The sequence below is a fragment of the Eleginops maclovinus genome, chromosome 24 (assembly GCF_036324505.1).
Source record: "Eleginops maclovinus isolate JMC-PN-2008 ecotype Puerto Natales chromosome 24, JC_Emac_rtc_rv5, whole genome shotgun sequence".
Lineage (NCBI taxonomy): Eukaryota > Metazoa > Chordata > Actinopteri > Perciformes > Eleginopidae > Eleginops > Eleginops maclovinus.
The window spans coordinates 2,298,736-2,321,061 of record NC_086372.1 but is presented as its reverse complement, the minus strand read 5'-3'; the positions used below and the strand labels follow the sequence as shown (position 1 = coordinate 2,321,061).

General features: G+C 43.0%; 1 protein-coding gene and 1 long non-coding RNA gene across 5 annotated transcripts in view; one reads left to right on the top strand and one right to left on the bottom strand.

The window, feature by feature from the left end:
* The window catches only part of LOC134860790 (uncharacterized), a 43,855-nt gene extending 26,683 nt beyond the window's left edge, over positions 1-17,172 (top strand). Inside the window, exons 4-5 of the long non-coding RNA XR_010165316.1 lie at positions 11,811-11,912; positions 17,039-17,172. This is a non-coding gene — a long non-coding RNA (uncharacterized LOC134860790). The remainder of the gene's footprint in view (positions 1-11,810; positions 11,913-17,038) is intronic.
* LOC134860787 (gamma-aminobutyric acid receptor subunit beta-3-like) overlaps positions 1-22,326 on the bottom strand; it is a 50,598-nt gene that overhangs the window by 7,516 nt on the left and 20,756 nt on the right. For 2 of the 4 annotated variants that reach the window (XM_063877593.1, XM_063877594.1), the window contains exons 2-8: positions 22,045-22,092; positions 20,157-20,248; positions 19,972-20,039; positions 10,536-10,756; positions 8,055-8,137; positions 7,440-7,577; positions 2,639-2,791 (exon numbers count right to left, since the gene is read on the bottom strand). In XM_063877593.1, coding sequence (XP_063733663.1) covers positions 2,639-2,791; positions 7,440-7,577; positions 8,055-8,137; positions 10,536-10,756; positions 19,972-20,039; positions 20,157-20,248; positions 22,045-22,092 — 803 coding nt within the window. Of the gene's footprint in view, positions 1-2,638; positions 2,792-7,439; positions 7,578-8,054; positions 8,138-10,535; positions 10,757-19,971; positions 20,040-20,156; positions 20,249-20,353; positions 20,772-22,044; positions 22,093-22,326 lie in introns of those variants that run through there. The other 2 variants (XM_063877595.1, XM_063877596.1) reach the window with 1 other exon arrangement.

The window sequence follows — 22,326 nt, the reverse complement described above, 5'->3', positions numbered from 1 at the left end:
TCCAATGTGCTCTAATCACGAGCTAATAGGCCATTAGCAACACAGCTCAGCGTTATAAAGGGGGAAATATCGTGTAGGATGCAGCAAAGCGCTGGAAAACGGCAATGAATGTTGTCGGCGTGAAGAAAGGCATGGGTGGTAATTAAAGTTCCCCATTCATCACTCGCAGACAGCACTAATTGTCAGCTCTGTAGTTAACGTTCGCAATGCTTCACAACTTGTCATTTGGGAGTCTGCGGTTGAGAAAAACGCACAACACACAGTGATCTTGTGTCTACCATTACATTTAAAGTGCCCCGGCACCAATTACAGCTAATGCCCACACCTTGACTGTTGGTATAATACGATTGTGAGCGAAGGGCGTCAGAGGGGGAAATGGGTTGCAACCACATTAGGGTGCGAGCCGGTCATTTGTAACTTTGCAATCCTTCAAAATTGCTCAGGAAAATCAGATTCTCCTTCAAACAATTGAATTGTTTGCCTGCAGACTCCTTGAATTGATTTCTCCCTGATCATTACACTGCTCTTACGGGCAGGTTTGCGTACACACACACACACACACACACACACACACACACACACACACACACACACACACACACTCCCACACAAATTCCTACACACACAGACACACTCTTCCACCATCAATGCACCTGCTGAAAGCTTGTAATGATCCATCAGGAGAAGTGAATGGACCTCCGGTTGCCCCTCAGCTGAGGAAGCTTACACACACCGGATATTGCAGCCAGCAGGAGTTCACACATAACCACACACACACACACACACACACACACACACACACACACACACACACACACACACACACACACACACACACACACACACACACACACACACACACACACACACACACACACACACACACAGCAGATTCACTCCAAGGTAATAACCGGATATTGCATGCATGCCTTAAGCAGGCAAATAACGGTTGATGTCAAACTGGAAGAAAAAAAAAAGTGACCTCCGGATTGCAGTCTCTAAGAAGCTGGATATAACAGGCAATGGATCACAGCCTGGTTTCCAAAACGCATTAGGATGTGTTAAGGTCATTACAGTTCCATTACCCGTCCATATAAAGATGACTCCAATCAATTGGCATGGCCAGATTGAACTGTTAGGAGGCCGCCGGGGCTGCTGGGCTCCTATTGGCCCCCCAGTCTAAAGCATGTCCACACACAGACATGGCAGCGTCATTTTATGCCCATATTAAAATGACCACAAACCAACTGACACACAGGGGGCTTTGAGTCTCCCCCCTGGGCTTCACTTAATTTGCCTGGTTTGTATTAAAGGCAATTATTGGGCCGCTTTTACTCTGGCCATCAAATGTTCAATTAATCAGTTTTCTTTGGACATCTAAAGCTGCCAAGTTGCTTGTGAGTTACACACAACTAAATACAACTAGTTATTGGTTAGCTGTTAGCAAAGAGGCAGGGGTACAACCTTGAGATGATTATACCCACTCTCCTGTAATAATATGTGTAACAGTGGTGCTTTGTTTCCAGAGAGAGGTGAGAAAAGCATATCATTTCTAGCTGGTGACGGTCGATTTTGCAAGCTGAAATAACCACTGTTGCTGGCAGATTTCATCAGCTGCAGCTGGCTAGCTAATTGGGCTAATGTTAGCTGTGTGTGTGTTGGTCGAAACCACTGCCCCCAGCTGTGGATGGATGAAGGCTTAGCAATGAGTACACTGGATGCGGTTCTTTAATGCAACTTTTGCTTTGGCAGTAACACTCTGTTTGGGGTAGTAAGCCTGCATTAGAGCAGAAAACACAGTTTAATCCATTCTTTGGACTTTTGTTGTTGTGTTTTTGCTTCTGGAAAGGCGAGGAGAAGACGAAGCAGTAGGTGGTGAAGTCCTAGTTACTGTTGCTAAGCTGTGATTGCTGTTCAGGTGAGGCGTTAAGCGAACGGTCAATTGGAAAATGTGTCAAATTACGACTGTTGTGAAGTAGAAATTGCATCTTTAACGTTCGTATTACATATTGTCCCTGCCTGATTCCCCATGTGTCATCCACCAGCTTCAATATTCAACAAAGGCAGAACGGTGCTGCGACTCCCCGAGAGGAATCACAATGATTACACACCGCGACCTGCTGCTTCCCTCTCTGTTTACCGCTCACAGGAGCCCCACAGTGCGTGGGCCTCTGCACCCCCACATGCACTCCTCAGTCAGAAGTGAAATTATGCTCATTAGATGTATTTATAGCTCCTGCAGGCCTTTCAGTGACCACAGCAACAGCAGAAGTATGACCCAGTTCGCTCTCAGACGAAGGGTGTGAAATTCATCTTGTGCCCTACGGAAAGCCACGATGTACCAAACTGTGTTTACGTTCCTGGTGCAGCATTCGAGAGCTGCAGGATGGGAAAATATACCTTATTGTGATTATTTGGATGATATAGCTGTTGTTTTATTAAAGGGAATGCTCAATTTTTGAGTGTGATTTTGATAATGCACCAGTCCAAGTTGCGTTTTATGGCTTAAATATTTATATATTTTAAAACTTAAAGGTACATTTCCAAAGACAACAGGGGCCTTTTTTACTATGTTTTATCCCACATAATATTAGAATATAGTATATGTAGTTCCTCCTTCGCTGCCTCTGCTTCTTACCTAGAGCCACTCTGGCTGCTGAAGCGTCATAGTTTATCCAGAAGGAGACCCAGGAGAGGATGGTAATCAGGATCGATGGCATGTACGTCTGCAGGATGAAGTAGCCGATGTTCCTCTTCAGCTTGAAGCTCAGGGACAGTCGAGGGTAGGCACCTGAGGAGAGAGCGGACAAACATCAAAGAGTTGAAATATTTAGTGTTTTTAATTCAATTTGAAAACAAAAGCAGATTGGGTTTCATTCATTTAAAAAACAGCCTCTCAACTTATTTGATTCGTAGGAGCACACAGGGACACCTTGTGTTTTGTTTCTGTTTCCATGACAACCTCCGACAGCATGGGCTGGATTTATTGCCATGGTAACAAGAATCCTCTTCTCTCTCACACACACACACACACACACACACACACACACACACAACCGTAACCCTGTTTCGCTACGATGTGACACAATATTTAAGACGGTGATAAAGATGTCAGCACATTTTGATGTATCACATCTGCACATCGCATCCCGCTCCCTAAATAATTCATGGGATGATTCAGCATTACGGCGGGAATAATAGCTTTCTAAATGCGTGTAGGAGCGCCTCGGATGCTTCATAAGTCAGAGGAAACAATATTCCACAGCCCGATGTGCCATGACGGAGCATTTCTGTCATTGCTCCTCCATGACCTGGAACATAAACACTGTAGTGCCTGTGCTTGGATGTAAGTGCAATGCATGATTTCTCATAAATCTCCCAGCATACGGTTCTTTATGGATTCAATCTACGGCTCGTTACTCCCACTATTCTTAGCCGTTTTCCCCCTCACACTGGAGGAGAACTGGGGGCCATTACAGTGTCATTTCCAATCCGTGGCTTTCAGCAGAAAGCTACTTGTGGCGAGCGCGTGTCCAATCGACTGCGTGTGAGGAGTTGCATAGAGAGAGTCAACACACAGTCTGCAATAAAATCCCAACATGGTATTTTAAAGGGGCCAGGCTGCTCATCAAGTGTTCTTATCTGACACTCAATGGGTCCAAATGGGAATCCTGTTCATTGTGTCGTGCACCTTCATATTGTCGCAGTAGTAAAGCGTGATAAGGCTGCCTCTAATGCCACCATGATTGACATTTGTGAAGCGTCTCGACAATTATTGAACATGAAACATGGTACGCACATTCATGTTTCCCTAAGGATGGATTGTAATAAGATTGAAGATGCAGGATTTATCATCGCTGACAGTTATATCACCCCTCTTTGCATCTTGTATAACAGTACTGCGCGACAGGCATTGTTTTTATGTATTTATAAAGCCCTTAATGGCAGGGAATTTATCATATAGTCTTTATTCATTTTGTGCAAATAAGTGGTGCTGCACAAATTGGATCTTGAAACGCCTTACAATTTAAAGATATGACAACTGCTATTGAAAAGACCTGTTTTTTGCCTCTGTATTTATTTATTTCATTGTAATCCTCTTAATTTTTTCGTGCCATTTTTAAGAAAATATAGTCCTTTGATAATTCCTAAAGATTTAAAATAAAAGTGGAGTCCCGTATTTTCCATAAAGCATCATCACGTAGAATAACAATACGTCCAATGCACAAACCTTCCCATCCTCCTCAGAGGAAAGGTAAAACAAACGAATCAGAATACTGAACGTCTTCTAAACAGCAGCTTGAGTTTGTGTGGAGTAAACCGAGTCGAGATGGCCGATCAAAGACAGCCCCAGGAATAGAATCAAGGTAAAACAAACATATTAATGGCTCAGAGGGAGACGGGCGCACAAAACAGCAACTGTCGCTGTCTTTCAGAGGTACAAAGGCACTTAGAGATCAAAGAATTATCTGCATGGTTAAAGGGCTTTTAAAGGGGCCAAGACAACAACCACCCCATCTATTATGTCCCTTTATTTACCCCAGATCAGGGACCCTTTCACCTTATGAATTAAGACCCTCTTAAAGGTATAAATTAAGTGGTACCTGTCTTGTTATTGTTCAATAATGCAAATTAGCTCTTAAATCGTCCTTAAAAAAATAACAAAATCCCACTTAATGAAGTATATCTCATTAATTCATCCAATACCTAATGATTTGTTTCTCCATATTTAGACCAACATTAACAAATTAGCTTCATTTATCACACGAGGCGATCCTCCTCTGTTTGGCTTGTGATTAACATTCTTGCAGCCGTGATCAAACTCACACTTGAACACACTGTCACAGCTCTTAAAATATCCCATTCACCTCTTGTGATGCCTCCTTAATGGCAGCTCCTGCAGCCCTATAACTGGGAGCAGAGTGTGTCTTCGCACATGCAGAAGTGGTTTAAGAAAAAAAAAGGAGGCTGAGGTTCACTAGCGCGTGGGTGTAGATCTGTACGGGCTGTAACTGCTACACCGAACAACATCCGCGAGTGGGAGGAACAGCATGTGTGAGGCCGAGGAGGAGGAAGAGGGGATGAATATATGAAAGTTGAGTTGGTAATGACAGGACAACAGTAAGTCCTTTTGGTCTCTTTTGTCACCCTCATGGCACGGGGTGGAGCAGTCAATGGTTGTATAGTTTTTAATGAAACATCGAAAGGCAACGTGACAAGATTTGGGGATGGAAAGCATCTTTGTCTTACAGTTGTAGTTCATTTGTAGTCCGAGCAGTACGGACCAATCATGTTTGAGAAGACTTTTAATGCATTCAGTAAGACTAACGAAGATAGTGTTGTGCTTGTGAGTAACACTGCTGAGTGTTTTCCTAAAATGTAGTCTTTTAATATGATATCATGTATACAACCAGGAAGTGCAAATTTACCACTTTACAAGATTCTTGTTTAAAAGGAGTTAGCAGGAGACAGTGTTTCTGATTTATGGAGAAAATGTTCACAGCAATTGCAAATTATGACCATGAATTTTTAGTGGTAAATCTGCCGCTGTTATTGAAAACTGCAAAGTGACGCAATAACAAATAACATGGCTTCTAATGAATGATTTTCAAGAGCTGTTACGATTAATCCTCATGTGAAGGAAAACGTACAATCTTTTCCATCAAACACCGGAAAGAAACCATGAAATATACACGTTATTAAAGCTGCTGTATGGCCCGCTATCCTAATAGAGATAAAAGATAGGGTGAACACAATGCAGGTGATGACAGCCGTGACGTGGATGTAATGTGAAGAAGAACACGAGTAAATGTCACCTAACACAGCAGCGCTGCATTTGCATATGGACATGCTTAGTGTATATACACACACACAGACAGCGGCGTTTGTGTTTGTGCTTAGATAAGAATAATTGATGTTTTGCTCCTCATTGCACATGAATATATGATGCTCTGAGTCCTATCAGAGAGCTGGGTAATTGGAATTTAACCACACCTCGTACACAACGTACACTAATGGAGGTAAAGGAAGGAAAAGAGTGGACAGAAAGCAGGGATGGAAGAGAGGAAAATGGGCATTAAAGGCTGGCTAGTGCCACATGTGATGGAGGGAACCTGGTCATTAGCCAGCCCTGCTGGGAAGCTTTGATGTGCTTCACACTTCCTGCCAAGAGCAACGGCAGCAGACCACTGGACTCTAAAGTTTAATTGTCGCCACCCACAGGGGACATGCCACGTCTCATAAACAAGTAGAGCGCTCTCCTCCCGGCACATGAGATTCACACATACACAGCCAGGGTTGATTGTTAATGCAGTGCAGCACGTCAGAGATAACAAAGACACACACACAGTGAGCGCGAGGGCGAGAGAGGAGATATTAAAGGAAGACTGAGAGGCAAAAATACCGTGTAGCCTCAAAGGAAATGTTAAAAATACCCAAAAAGGAAACAAAAGAATGACTTTCTCTTCATGTCTTTTTCTGCCTGGGTGTGGCTTCTCCTCACGAGCATAACTTCTGTGACAAACGATGTTATTAATAAATGTCACACAGCTTTTATTTCCCTGCTACTACCGCCTCTCTGACTGAGTGTCCACTGACCAGATTATATAGCTGTTGGTTAGGGAGTGTCAATAAAGTCCTGAACAGGGAATAAATGTACACATAAAACTGTGATTCAATTAAGACCTCAGTGTACGTCAAATAAAACCCCAAGAAATCAATGACATGTAATATAATGCTGATATTGTCTTTAGAGTTCACTTACTAATTGCATTTCTGTGTCTCCGAACAAAATGCCCCTAAATCTTTCCGGAAAAAGGCCAATAAAAAATATATACAACACTTGATTGACGTGTCTCACAACACCGGTTAACGACACTAAACGAGGACCCCATCCCTAATTGTAAGCTAACTGAAACACACTTCTTACTTTCATGTGAGAATTATAAACATTACTCCATTTCTGCCAATAAACCCCCCCTGATTCCTACATCCTTTAAGATAAACCTGTGCTTTAAAGTATTGACTGATTGAATTAGCATCAGCCTGACACCCAAACCATTGCATCCAGGGTCAACGGCCGCCTGACATGGGCCGAGTTTACTCTGTAAATCACAGCCCTTACATCATGTTTTGGTTTAAGTACCATCCCCGCATCAGCTGCTGTTGAGGGATACTTCAAAGGCATCGCATTGCCTCACTTCAAACCAATTAGAAGCTCTGACAAACACAAGTTTGGCTCTGAGGATTTAAGATCAACAGATCAAGCTTTGGCACGGATTTGTTTGCTACAGGAATTGATTAAATAATCAGCTTGAAAATGGGCCAATGCTTGATATGAACAATATGCTGAAAAATGGAACATTCACTCGTCAGTCTGTCGTGTGTGTGGTTCCCAACGGACGTTCGGTTTGCACACGCCGAAGCATTGAAACATTTACCTGTGGAAAAGACTACGTTTCTGGACACCAGCTTGTAATCCACAATGGAGAACTGAGGCAATTCGATCCGTGTCACCCCCGTAACGGCCGTATCGCCTCCCTTCCAGTAGAACTCGATGTCGTCTGTGGTGTAGCCATCTGCACGAGAAGAAACACACACACACACACACACACACACCAAGGTGTAACCATCTGTCGAACCCCTCACTGGAGAGCGAGATATGCAGCGTTGCTTATCTTCCAACTGCGCTGTCACTCGGGAGGAAACACGTTTGAAGTTCTCTCCAAGAACCAGACGTTGCTTTGGAAAGCGAGTCGGTTTTAATAGGTTCACTTGAGTTTAGGTAAATGTCAAAAAGATATCAGAAATAGCTGATATTCACTGTAGAACCAGACGGAAGGAGGATCTTGCATGAGCTCTATTGTTACATTATATTTCAGGAACTGGCTTTGATTCAATTGTAGGGATGCCAATTGGATCCCTGCGTATCTAATAATCATCATTTGTATGTACGATCTTCTACATACAATCTCAAGCCCTAACATTTCACATATGGAGCTGCATTGGTTTTACTCTGTGTGTCAGTCCTACAGGAGTCAGGTCTCTGTACTCACAGCTCTCTATCTCCAGAGTGCAGTTCTGCTCATCCAGCGGATACCTCCTGAGATCCATCATGCACGCTGCTGTCGTGGTTATCCTGGAAAAACAGGACACAGGGGAGAAGGTGTTACATACCGTTTGTGATTTACACGTTATTAAATAAAACATAGGAGCATGTTGCTTAACGGGGAAGCATACGGGACTGTGGGAATACAATTAGGACACGTCGTAGCGTCTTTAAGGGAAACTAAATGTTGTATTTACACTCGCTTCCTCAATTGTTGTGCTTTTTACTGGAGAGTATTGGCGCTGTCATCTTAAAATGAAATAATGGCAAGGCCTCCAAAGTGAAATGCTGACTGTGTTCCTGTATACATAACTATGCTGCGGATCACAGGCAAGCATCCAGTGATTAAGTGAACACTTGTGTAAATAAAAATCACATAAAGGCAACAGATTTTGGCAGAGTTCAGCGCCTGCTCGTCTGAACTGGGTCTTCAGGAGGTATCTCTTTGTTTATCAGATGTCTGAGCTCAAAAGGCAGACAGTCAGCAGTTAAAATAAGCAGCAAAGTGAAATGCAAATTTGAAATAATTTAGGCTAAGTCTGCCCTGATTAAAAGCCGGCTGCTTGGCAGTTAGCCACTGGAAGTCTGCATGCAGTACAGATGAAGCTGTGGAAACCCATTAGGTGATTTTATTATACAGCTTGAATCACAACGACATCACATTAGGTCCGCCGACAGACGAATTGTGATTGTTGTGACAATGCATTTCCTCCTCTGAGCTTGTTGTTCTCCTATAGTATTTAAAAAGGATGAAGCCTGTCTGTTATGTATTTCTAGTAGAGCTTAAACTAGGCAGTAAGTCTTTGAATCAGGGATTATAACATATTTTTGGACTCCAGTTATGGAGGTAAAATATTAAGAGACATATCATGATAAATTAGGGGGTTTGTCTCCCATTCCTATGTCATATGGAAGCTTGTTTGAGAATATCTTACTATGTATAATATTTACTATAATATAAAGCTACCTGTGTCACATTTTATGCAAGCCAATCACCGCAGCTTTTTTGGGAGGAAGTCTTAAAGAGAGAGGCGCTAAAACAGGCGTTTCAGACAGAAAGTAAAGCATGCAAACATGTTTTGAAAAGCAACCTAAAATAAAAGTTTTCACTTAAGAATAAACTTAAATATTAAACCCCAGATAAACACATGGATTAACTAAAACAACACACCGGGAAACGCCTTCTCATGAAATGTCCTGTCATTATTCTTAACAATACGATGCCCAACGTTGACCCACTTACAGATCGTTCTGTAACACCACGATGTGAGTCAGTATTCAGCACCTTACTCAGCCTTACCTGACACACATTATTATTTAACGGCTCGTATCACAAACACCGCGTCACACATCTGCCTCTGCCTTTGATCTCTTGAAAGCATTGAGAGGTCTATAAGTAGCCCACGAGGCTAAGTGCTATGAACTCCACTTGCATAATCAAGCATGGCTGTATGACTGTAACACAAGCATGCGCAAACACACACACACTTCTCGCTGTGCACTCTAATAATTCAAAGCATGCATCCATATTCATAGGTCACAGTAACTCTTCTGAACCTGCCTGTCGAGAAGATCAATGGAAATTCAAAACAAGGGCTTTATGCAACAAATATCAAACAACAGCTGCGAGCTTAACATTGCACTAATGCACCGTCTAACCTGCGCACACTTCCTCTGACTGCTTCCTCCCTGCCTTTAAAAAAAATCAAATGCCGGCGTGCCCTTGAGCACGACACATAATCCTCTGGCTGCTCGGCGGCCAGCAGCAGAAGTACTCAGCATGGGCGACTGCGCTGCCGTAATTGGGCTTTAAACACAGCGTTAACTCGACAATGGGAAACATCTGAGAACATTTTGACCCTGAGCTTCACTCTGCTGCCTGTTGCAGGGGGGGGCTGCTCATCTGCACGGCCCAGAAAGTCCCCCGTCTGAATACAGAGGCACAAGATGCATACATATGGAGAATCAAAGACCTCTTTAGCTGCAGTTTATTTGTTGAAAAAGTGCCTAGTAGCTTCCTTAAACAGATGGGCAAACGTTACTCAAACAGGAGAAGAGAGTGTGGTTGTTGGGGACTATTTTCATTAGAACACACTGTAAGATCAGGCAACGTACCTCACCTTTCACAGTGGTTGCAGTAAATATGTGTTAATTGTGACCTTTCGGTGGCCTTAAAGTTGTATTTTTCTGCATTCGGTTGTAGTTTGCTGTAAGTTGAGCCTCATCTTCTATCATTTCTGGCCAAATTCAAGGCTTCAAGACGGTTTAACGTCAGGGTGACTCGCCAGCCCACTTTGCATTGGCTACACAGACCTAGTGTTAGAATCAATACGTTGTTTGTGGTGGTCTTTGCACCCTCTTAGGATTTGATGACAATTCAGAAACAGTATGGAGAATATCTGCAGACTTTGTTTGCATCTTTCCCAACCTGAGGCCGTAGAGAACGGTCCCGTCCGGATGCAGACGGATCATTCTGTTTTTGACGGTGACTCCGTGCACGAAGGACTTCTTGTCGTTCAGGAAGTAGGTGTCGGGGACCCAGAGCTGGTCGGCAACCCTGTTATCCAGAGTCAGGTTGAGGGGGATTCCTAGGTAGGCTAGACGCTTGTCCCTCCAGTACTGCTGGAAGTACATGGTCAACGTGTAGTCCTACAGAAGCAAACACAGGAGACAATAGGTCACGTTTGATGGTTAAATAAATCATAGAGACACTTTTCTTTGCACAAACAAGCTGCTGCAGACGTCAAATATGAACAGCTCTGAAATATTAACTCTGCCCATTCCCCACTGTTGGAGCGCCTAATATTTACACGACTCGACCCAGCGTCCTGCCTGCTTACAGAGAGAGAGCCAACTGGTCCACATGCTGGGGCCAAACTCTCCCAAGATCCTTTGCCCTCCCCGTCATGAAGGCAGTAACAGTGATGTGCTGTCGTTCAACAACAAGCGTGACTCATGCAGCTTTCACAGAAAACGTGCCCTACTATATATCAACAGCAGTGTATTCGCAGTGATTCAAAAGCTTTCCAAACGTATGTTGTGACTCTGAGATGTACACGACTGTGGTCCAATAGCTTTTTGGTACTTTGATTGTATTTTGATGCATTTTCTGTGAGCCAAGCTACTTTTATTCTCACTGCATAAGGGACCCCAATGGAAATATGTGCTTTAAGTGAAAATGTATCGCACTTCCCTCTGAGATTTAACCCAATTTTAAAGACAAAGTGTTATTTCCCCCATTCCCCAAATGCAATATATACAAAGGCTGGATATCGAAAGGTAAATTGTAGTTTATTAAAGCTTTGTTTGTGAATATCTTCCAACTGCTGAGCTCAACTTAAACTTTACAAATGGGCTTTTATATCACTTACGTGTTTGCAAACATGTAGTATTTGTTTCTGTCTGTGTAATAAACCCTCGCCATCTGGCACCTAAGCTAAATAAGCATTGGCAAGACGTACTTAAGTCCAGCCATGAGGATGCTGTGAGCTAAGGATGGGATATTAAGCATCTATTTTGGACGCTTGTGTAAATTAAAACTCATTTAAAAAAGAGAAACTGTTTTATTAGTATTTGACCAGAGCAGAAGCGGAGATAGAGGACTGAGCCCCTCCCTCCCTCCTTCCACATCCCATAATCCACTTACCCAAGCTTTCTCCTATTTCTGTTTTTGTCTCCCCCTCCCTCCCTCTCTCTCTCTCAGGGCCATGCCATGATCTCTCCTCTGCCCGCTGTGGCGTTGAAATGAAACCCGCCCGCTCCAAGCTGGCACTAACACATGTCCATCGAGGCTGCGTGTTTTCAGGTACGCATCAAATGTAAAATAATAATGAAGATTAAAAGCGAGCCCTGCAATGAGCATGGCTTTACCCCCCAAAAATATTACATAACTGAAATCATCTCGAAGCTTAGAATCACTTCTAAGTAAAAACAAACTGAAATTAGAATCGCTCGTTAATTATTCATTCCTAATTCTTCCTACACGTTTTCCAGGATGGGTTAGCACACAGGGAAAATCTTAGTCAGCACAGGATACAGATTGGTCCCCCAGCATGAGGAGGAAAGAGATTTGGCACCGAGCCACGAACGTATAGTGGTGGAAACATGGTGTGTGTGGTGTCCAGAACGGTGGAGCCAGGCTGGTTGGAGCTGTTTAAAGCCAATAATGAGGGAATAAATACAAAAATATTCTAAAAAATGTGGTTTTAAGATAGCAATCACCTTTTATGATGTCATTTCTAAGCACACATCTTCAAAACATGTGATAAATACAGCTTTCTATCCATCAAAAATACAGAAAAACATCAATTTCCAGCTTCTAAAATGTGAGGATTTGCTGCTTTTTATATCATTGTAAATTGAACATCTTTGGATTTTGTCTTCTGGTTTTTTGAAAAGCTAAATGTTGTAATCAATACATCAAAAAGAAAGGATCAATGGACTGATTTATAATAAAAATGGTCATTAGTGGCCGCCAATGTCTTCCTTTTAACCCTTCTCATGATGACAGTTTGGTAATTGAGGGCCTTTATCTAAAATAACACCTGTACAAAAACAAAGATAACAGTCTCTCAGAAATATGCAACTAACTCTGTGAAACTATAGGAGGCTTAAAGGGGCATGCCACCAATTTAGCTTTGGTTTACTTGTAATAGAAGGGCACTATTCCCAGCTTTATAACATATAATGTAGCTCTGGACAAGCTTTGCAAAGTCTGCAGCTGTTATATAACAGGGTCTACTTTCTGTCTGATTTCATAGCAGTGCAGGATATATGAATCTATTAGCCCCGTGACAAAAACACTAACAACTCCTACATAGGTTAATCTTCTGCCTTTGAATTACGACAGTGGACCGCTGATAGCATGCCGTTTCTTGAAGAATGAATCCAGGATTTGGTGTCAGGGAGTGGTGTGTGTGTGTGTGTGTGTGTGTGTGTGTGAGTGTGTGTGTGTGTGTGTGTGTGTGTGTGTGTGTGTGTGATCGGTCTCAGTCTCATTATGTGGATTGATCACAGCATGTGGCGAAAATTACATTTGCTCGGTGCTGTAGACTCTCCTCCATCACATTGTAACTCAACCCTCCATCAATCCCCTACAAATGACTGATGTCTCTTTCACACGGTTTCGTTTCGACCCCTATCATACCCCCCCCCCTCCCCCCGTCTCTCGAGGTATGCATTTCCATCTCTCGCTTCAGTGTCAGCAGGTGGGCAGCTACAGTACCCACGACAAGTGGGACATAAATTATTAAAATTAACCATGTGCAAACACTCGGCCAAGGATTCCTCATCAATGTTGCATGCAGACGATCAGATTGAATTTCAGATGAGGCGCTTTGCGGTACCTGCTCTGAAACTTGAGGAAGGTGGGCTCTGATTTTCTTTCTATGAACTAGGACTATGGATTATGAATTATTGACAATCTCCCACAACACATGAATTCCCAACACACGCCCCTGCTGCTCGGTTATTAGCACATGTTTTCAGCGCAGATAATGACCAGTGGAGATGATTTCCAGCAAGCCCCAATTATTCAATTAACCCGACTGGATTATCACTTTCATTCAGGGTGTGTGAGAATTCAGATAAGCAGAGTTTTGGCTGCGAACTGACCCATATTCAATTTAATCTCCCCTCTCTCTCTCTGCAGCGCTAGCATCCTGACTGCTATGTCCTGATAGCACCAGTATCTAGGAAATATCCTGCTAACGTTGTTTGTCACATGGCATATGCTCTCTGTCCCCGGCATATGCTGCAACCGGTTCATCATCATAGGCCGCCGCACAATAGGGGAGGGAATAGAGAGCGTGTTAATAAACCCCAAAAGAAATCATCATTACACGTAACAAAGTCGCTCGGCTCAACATGAAATATAAATGGCCGCCGGTTTTCCCGCGGATAAACTTCACATCACGGGGAGAAAAGCGATGATGTGATATGTAATCACTGTGTACTCCATGTGAACCCACGTCCAAGTGAAGCAATTTGAGTCACTTCAATGTAATTTCGGAGCCCTCCCTCGGGATGGCCCCGAGGCCGTATATCACCGCAATGCGGGGGAATCCCTCAGCGACTTCCTATCCTTCTGCTGCTATAGAATATAAAAATAGCCCCGTCCCTTATTGAGAGCAAACACGGGGACTGAATTGGGATTTCAAATGACACTGTGTGCCTTCGATATACAGTATAATTCTCTCACTGTCTAGTATTTCATGATGTATTGCCTCATTTCAAGGTGCGAGGCAGGCGGAGAAAGACAGCAATGGTTAATCTACAAATAAAACTCTCTCCTGGAGCCCCTAAGGCTCTGCGGTACACATCACTGTAAACTATCTGTTTTTATTACAGCACATCACATTTCCTCCCCTTGGAGATTTACTTTCATTTACTCAAAGCTTTTTTATGTAAAACTATCTGGATTCATTAACGCAACCTGCTATTTTGGACATTGTTTGCAGCATTTTTGGGTTGGCTTTAATCTTTCTGGTCTTGAGGAAAATGCTGAGTGTAGGATGTGTTTTCTATTTTTTTTGACTCGTCCCAAAAGTGTGTCATGTGCTCGAACAACAGATGCAGTAAGAGAAGGCACAGCTCGAGGGGAGAAACAGGTTTCAGAGGTCTTTTGTGTGGGAAGAAGGCAAAGAACGAGTGCCATCCAACACAACCCTTCAAAAAAACAAGCGTAGTTTATGTGCCGGAGTCGGATATGTCTCTCTAAAGCAAGAAACAGACAAAGAAACGTGGGAAACCTGTTATATTAACCATGTGTGTACATTCATGCCAACCAACTCCCTACTACTCACTCCTCTTGACTCACTAATAATGCAATGGTCAATATAAGAAAAGGAGGATTGATTTCTCCTGACCTTTAACTCTAAAGACTGTTTCCCACTGGACGTAAAACCCACTAACATCGGGATATTGTATTTAGAGGGAAAGGTTACAATCTGCGCTCATTATCAAAACAAATGACTCTAAACTCACGGTGTTTGTTGGCTTTAGCTCTGATCTGAACGGCAGTAACCAAGGAGGAGTAAAGCACGTATTATGGTGTATCAATGTAGAAGACATGCTGTTAATATGTTGTGTTTAAGCCACACAGCTCCATTAATAAGAGGGGTCATTTCACCCTGTCAGCCTTTCCACTTTTCCAACAATCTAGTCTCAACAATCTCTAGTGTGATAGTTTAGAAGAGATAAAGAATATACGCCAGAATAAAAACTCATTCGTAGGCAAAGGGAAAGAAGTCTATCGCCAATTTTGTGCAAAAAAAAACTGCATATAAGTTCTTCTTCTGCTCTAAAACGGGTATCTGTATCCATATCAGCTTCAAAAACCAAAGGGTTTCTTTGCTTTATGGCTGCAGGGGTCTTTACTCTCCTTCTCAAAGCTCATATATCTGCCCCATCCATTACAATGTTGACTGATGACCTTTCTCCAATAACCATAAATCCAGTTCATAGCTCACCTGCCGCTTTTTATCTGCCTCAACATGACGACTGCTTGAGTGGCACTGAGAGGAAAAAATGAGACCAGCGCCTGTCTATTTCTTTGATTCCCCCAGACCGAGACAGTCTTAAAGGTATACGCGCGGCTCAGAGCGAGAGCTGAGGATCGAGATGGGACTGTGGGGTGAGCGAAGCAGCTTCGGTTCACGCGTCCTATGGCTAGTTGGCACTTCAACCAGGAAGTGGCCGCTCCGCTTACTCCAAATCTCAGCGAGCATCACTTCACCCTACAGCGCTGCTCTCTCCTGAGGCCAATTACATTCCATCAGGCAGGAAGCCGGATGCCGGATAAAAGACTTGAGAGTATATTAAGCCACACTCGCAGCTCGCAGGGAAAATATGCTTTCTTTCCCATAGCTGGAAGCCCCATATATCATAATTAGGGCGACACCGTTTGTGCAAAGGCAACATCTGATGGCAGTATTTATTCAACACCGAATACCTGTGTGAGACCAGGCTGTGTCACCTTTAGCACTTCTGCAGGAATCACAGGTTTATTATAAGAGCGTGATGAAGGTACTTTATGGAAATTGTCGTGCACACCTTAACACAAAGCCGGCAGCGGGAACATTTGGAGAAGCAGAGATGGAGAGAGAGATCTTTTCACCTCTCCATAATGACAGATTTTTTCTCTTCTTTTTGACACCCACACGCAGCAGTGGGTGTATGGATGACTAGCTTGTTCAGCCTGCTATTGCAACTACACACACACACACACACACACACACACACACACACACACACACACACACACACTTTCAAACACTGACCATTTCCCTGTGATTTAATTTCTCAGAAATGATGATGACTTTCACCAGGCACGGCTAATGGGCTGGGATAAAGACCACCATTTCGGCACCAGGTCTTTGATAGTGAAAGCACACCTACACACGATTTTTAAATATTCCTAATTGGAGTAGTTAAAACATTGTAATTGCATGCTATGCTGCAGTTGAAATAACCATTCCCACCTCCAAAACCTTAGTCCACCACCGAAAGACTGTGATTTGTCTGCGTGAATCAATAAGTGTCCAGCTAGTTTCTAAGTAAGCACTGCCTTAGCACACACATGTATTTTGCTTCGCTCTGATCTTGTCCTAGTATGTGTTTCTCATCAGCGGAGGCCCCCGGCACACCACAAACAAACCTCAGAGGTAATTAGTGCGTCTTTCTCAGACTTTAGCATCTGCCTGTGCAGGAGCTCCCAGCTCAGAGTTAGCCGACCTGCCCTGCCAGGTGCGTTTCTGACACGTCAGATGCAATATTCAGTCGCCGTCTTGCGATCTTTTTTTTTCTGTCAGCTCCCACCTCCTCTCTCTGCCTTTTCCCTGGATTTCTCACATCTTCAAGCCCCTCGCTTCCTCTGCTCTTTTCAGTCCTTCAATAAATCTTAACATCTTATGCTTCTTTTTTTTTTTATAGGTCAGGTCTGTTGATGCATTGATTGCCCGAGTGTTGTCTCCAGTCAAATTCCCAGGGCGGCACAAAGACCATCTTCGATTCTGCCTCGGGTTGATGAAAACCTACTCCCACTGCACATCAAATAAAAGTGGAGGTATGTACAGTATAGGGATCAGGGGAGTACACAGTGTGAGTATACACCTCAGTATCAGGATAAAGGCACTGTACGGCAGTTAATTGAATCGTTGTGTTAAAGGGTGATTTTGTACATCAAGTCTCTTTATATGTGTTTGGGTAAACTACTGCATATGAGTAAATACGCTTTAGTGATTGAATACTACTAAGTTTTGGTCCAAATATAACTTTGACCTTCACGGACTAAGCATCTGAGAACATATATACATCTATTTTGCACGGATCAATCCCTCTTCTCTCTAATATACATTTCACATGCCTGAATGCACACATATATCCCCTTTTAAATACCTGAGAGAAGATTATATTGACCCACAATCATTTCTCCCCCCTCAACCGTGATCACTGATATCGATGACTAACCTTAACCCAGTGCACTAATTCATCTGCAACTTCATGATCTATAACCTAAACCTTATAACTCACTACCTCCCTGGAACATTACCCTTTTCTAAACAACTCTGTGAGAAGCTTTTGCATCTCACATACCCACGCTAAAGCTGCAGAACCGTACCGCACAAACAGCAGAAACCTGAGGCTCTCTGCTCGCTTGTGCTCCAGTATTTTCTCTTTTGTATCTGAAATCACGCCTTAAAATGTTTGCCAGTATTGTTTTGCAAATCTGTGCTTCTTGTAGAATACACAGTTGTTGGATCCAGGCTTCATTTTAGCACAGCAAGCAGAAGTACAAGTCAACTTTTATAACAAGTTGCCCATTAATGCATGCGGGTCATTCCACTAGGCTGCTGGAGTGGATTTAGTAGCTGGAGTTTTATTGAAATGAATGCAAGATAGAGCCTGACAAAAAGGAAGAAAAAGAGGGAGCAGAATTCATCCAGGCGTTGCTGTTTTGTGTCGGATAAACCATGTCACTGTCAGGACAAAAGCACTCGTTATCCCTGTCCCACTGGAGAACTCCCTCACGCCAAAGCCGCAGACGGTCCCGGCGTCGGATGAAAAGCGTCCACCAAATGTCAAATGCTGGTGTGAAAAATTACAAGCAGCTTGACCAGTCTTGTTTTGACTTCAACACTGGATCCCAGCCAGCTGTTCATCTAACAGGCACAGATGCACCGATGCACACGTATGCAGTCCCTCGGTGCAATGGTGGCAATGAGAAACGCACCCAATTAATTATCTATTTAAGTGTGATCTCAGCTGTCTGATTCCTTCCCTTCACTTGCATAATTGGCTTGCTAGCTAACGTCAGCAACTGAACTCTTGGAAAAATACCTAATATATAACTGACTTGTACATAGATGCTTTGAAATATGAAGATCAAGGGTCACAGGGAAGGATAAAGATCGACTTATAACAAGAAGAACAATAGAAAAAGTAACAAATACACCGTTATAAATGTCAGAAAAGTGTGAAAATGCAAGATAATGTGTAGAAATTGCTCCTCTTAAATATTTAGGCATCAAATCCATACAGTTGAGTCTTTGAGAATTGGTAATATTGCTGTTATGGCCTTGAACAATGACTAGGTTTTCACTCAGTGTAAATGTTGGTCATATAAATGATTGGTGTATCCAGAAGTGTCATTTTTAGGAGTTGCTTTGGGCATGTTTTGAAATGCCAAAGGTCAGGGAGCTCGTGATTCCCACTCTTAAGTGCTGGAAAGTCAATTCAAGGAGTCACCTGGTGAAGAAACCATTGAGCCATTACTATTGATCAACACCCGCCCACACACACACACACACACACACACACACACACACACACACACACACACACACACACACACACACACACACACACACACACACACACACACACACACACACACACACACACACACCTCCCACAGATAAATAGTGATCATTTTCCAGCATTATGGTGCAGTAAAAAGCTAGCCTTTTTCCTCCTGGTCAATAAGGAAAGGGCTTAATGTGAAATGATGCTCACAATCAGATGGGGTTGAGTGTAAACAGCCCTGACTGACCTCAGTTTGACTATTTTATTTTGTCAGCTGTCAACTGTGTTCCTAATAAAAGTCATAATGGTTACACCCAGGCACATGAAACATGTCTGAGCAGAGGTGTTGATCTAGGGTTTAGAGCTTGCATCGAAATCAATAACTAAACATGTTTTCACTTCGTAATTCAATGGGCTCAAAATCTATCCTGAAAACGTGGCCAATAGAGCCAGGCAGTGTGTCTCCTTTCCAATGCAATGTTGGTCTTTATCTGTGGGTATTCTAACACACATCCGCCTGCAGTGCGGACATGTGTCAACACAGGCCGAACTGCATCTAACTCTCAAATGAGCAAATCAGAATCACAGCTCGCTCTCTGCTCAGCGGCCTTACTGGAGGACGCTCCTGAAACACTGAGCTTAACAAGCAGCGGTTTGGATAAAAGCGGCTGGGATAAAAAGGAAAACACTTAACGGGTGGAGAGTCCAACATCACCAGAGCATGTTTCCCTCACTCTGCGTCCTGCTTTGTATGTGGACTGTATTGATTGCCAAACCCCTGTTACAGCTCTAATCTTTCCTGAAGTGAGCTACTGTCTGAGGATCAGCATTATGTTTATTTTTTACACCCGGGCTCTGTGTATGTAAGGTAGCACAGTGTGCAGCGTGTGAGATAAAGATGTTTCCCTGCTTACAGGAAACCCAGCCCATCACATAATGGCTCGGGAGGAGAAAAAAAACTGGATTTACATCCGCACTGTGAGTGCCAATGTACAGAGGCAGCAGGACTGCATACATTATGCGGTTGAGTAAACACAGAGAAACAGTGAAGATGCACTCACCATGTTGACTTCTGACACCATGTCTATGCTGGCCACGTCTATGCTCATCCCGACTGCTACAGGGGCCCCTGCAAGAGGTTAAACAGCACAATATGTAAAGGCCCTTTACACCTGACCACAACACTGTGAATGGCGCCAAAAATAAAGCACAGGGGGGATTAGGGGGAGGTAAACATGGCACATACCTCCAAAGTCCGGCCTCAGTCGGATATCATAACCCTTCAGTAGTTTATCCACCGTCTCCTTCACGAAAGACATGTTTCCCGGTTCATTGACGCTGCAAGGGGAGCAGAAAAAAGAAGGGGGGACATCACCTTGGCTCCGGTTGTCAATCAATCCGGGCAATAACCTTGACTTCACACAGAATGACAAAAGCACTCACCTTTTCGCGCAACAAACAATCGAACCGACAACCAGTGCGGAAAAGACGCGAAATTGACGCACCCTGTGCAAAGGAAACATCACCCCTTTTTTTTGTTGAGCTTTTCCGCGTTGTTTACAACCACAACAACAGCAGCAGCAACAGTCGAGACGGTTCCGGACGCTCTTTCAAAAAATCAGAGTAAATCCATTGATTGCCCCGACAGGAGAAAGTCGACTGAGAAGAGGGCTAAAAGTCAGCAGCTGGCAGTGGATGGAGTCAGATGTGAAATATTCGCAGACATCCCCGGCTTCAAACACTGGCTCCGGTTTGCCTTTGCCGTGTGTGACTGTGCAGAAGAAGAAGAAGCGGCTCTACATTCAGGATCTGAAGCGCATATTGATGAGGAGGCTGCACAGGGAGCTGCTGCTGGTGGCGGTGAAGGCACTCGGCTTGTTCAAATGTGAGACGAAGCCCAACACTTACACACTGTAAAAAATACCCACCAGTAGCTAATTTTAAGTCCTTTTTTTTTTACATCCCAAAACTCAGTTTCCTGTTCATGTAATGCAAATAAAATACATTCCAACCCATGGACTGCTCTGAAAATATCTTTTTTTTTTAAAATTAGTTGGCCAATCGGTCCTCTGTCTATTTTAGGTCTTGCATTTTGATTGGATGTGGATGTTTAGAGGGTCACTGGTTTGTTAACACTTACATTAAGTCGTAGGATTCATAAGAGACACAAATCAAAGCAGCTTGAGGCAAAATATTCTAGGAAAATATGCAGCAATCTCCAAAAACACTGGATACTACAATTCCCATAATGCAATTCATTAGCATATTTTAAAAACTGAATATTAGACTATTTCCAGGGACATTTTAGAGGTATTTTCTGATATTTTAAAAGTTAAAGAGAATATTATGCAACTGTTTTACAGGTTAAGTGGTGATCCCCATCATAATTGATATAGTGCCCCATAAATATATTGTTCTCTTCATAAGTTAAATGATTTCACTTTCATCCAGGACCCAATATCTCATTTTATGACTAATTAAATGTTTTCTAAATTAATTTCACCTCTCCTACTTCGCTTTATTATATTTTCAGGATGAAACATGACTGAACCAGGCAAAATAATAATGAGAAACGAGTTCAAACCAGTCCGTTTTACTCACAGAGTAATCCATTTAAGGACTCAATATCACTTTAAATTGGCTTGTTAAGACGGACATTTTTTACAGTGCTCTTCACTCCATCTACGCCAATCCCCTTCCCCAGTTTCCTATAAAAATGGCGGGACCCGAACCACATCGAGGAGGGACAGGCTGTGTTTATCAACCTCTTGATCGATGCTGATGATTGATCCTCTAGTTTATCTTCTATAAGGGCCCCCCTTTTCCCTCATCAAAAATGTAGGGCTCTAGCATTGATTATTCAGGCTGAGAGATATTGAAGTCGCGAGACACTCCGTGGATAATTAAGCACACAGTTGGAGAAGCTCATTAATAAATAATAGGTGTGTGTGTGTGTGTGTGTGTGTGTGTGTGTGTGTGTGTGTGTGTGTGTGTGTGTGTGTGTGTGTGTGTGTGTGTGTGTGTGTGTGTGTGTGTGTGTGTGTGTGTGTGTGTGTGTGTGTGTGTGTGTGTGTGTGTGTGTGTGTGTGTGTGTGTGTGTGTGTGTGTGTGTGTGTGTGTGTGACAATTCCTACCTCGTGTCATAGATGGCGAACAACTTCTTGTTTCCGTCAACAGCATTCCTGAAAGAAAAGGGTGATGACATCATTAATGCTAAGAGATCTTTTAACCAATGAAATCACTTCATTCACAACCATTAACATTCCTATTATGGGGAAGGAGTTCTCCTGTTTTCACCATATGCTTGGATGGATTTTAATGTTCATTTTGAGTTTTTTAATGACCCTTAAAGGTGTGTTTTTGTTGGGTGTGTTGTGTGTGTGTAATATGTGCAGCCTTCTGTTTCAGGTAGTAAA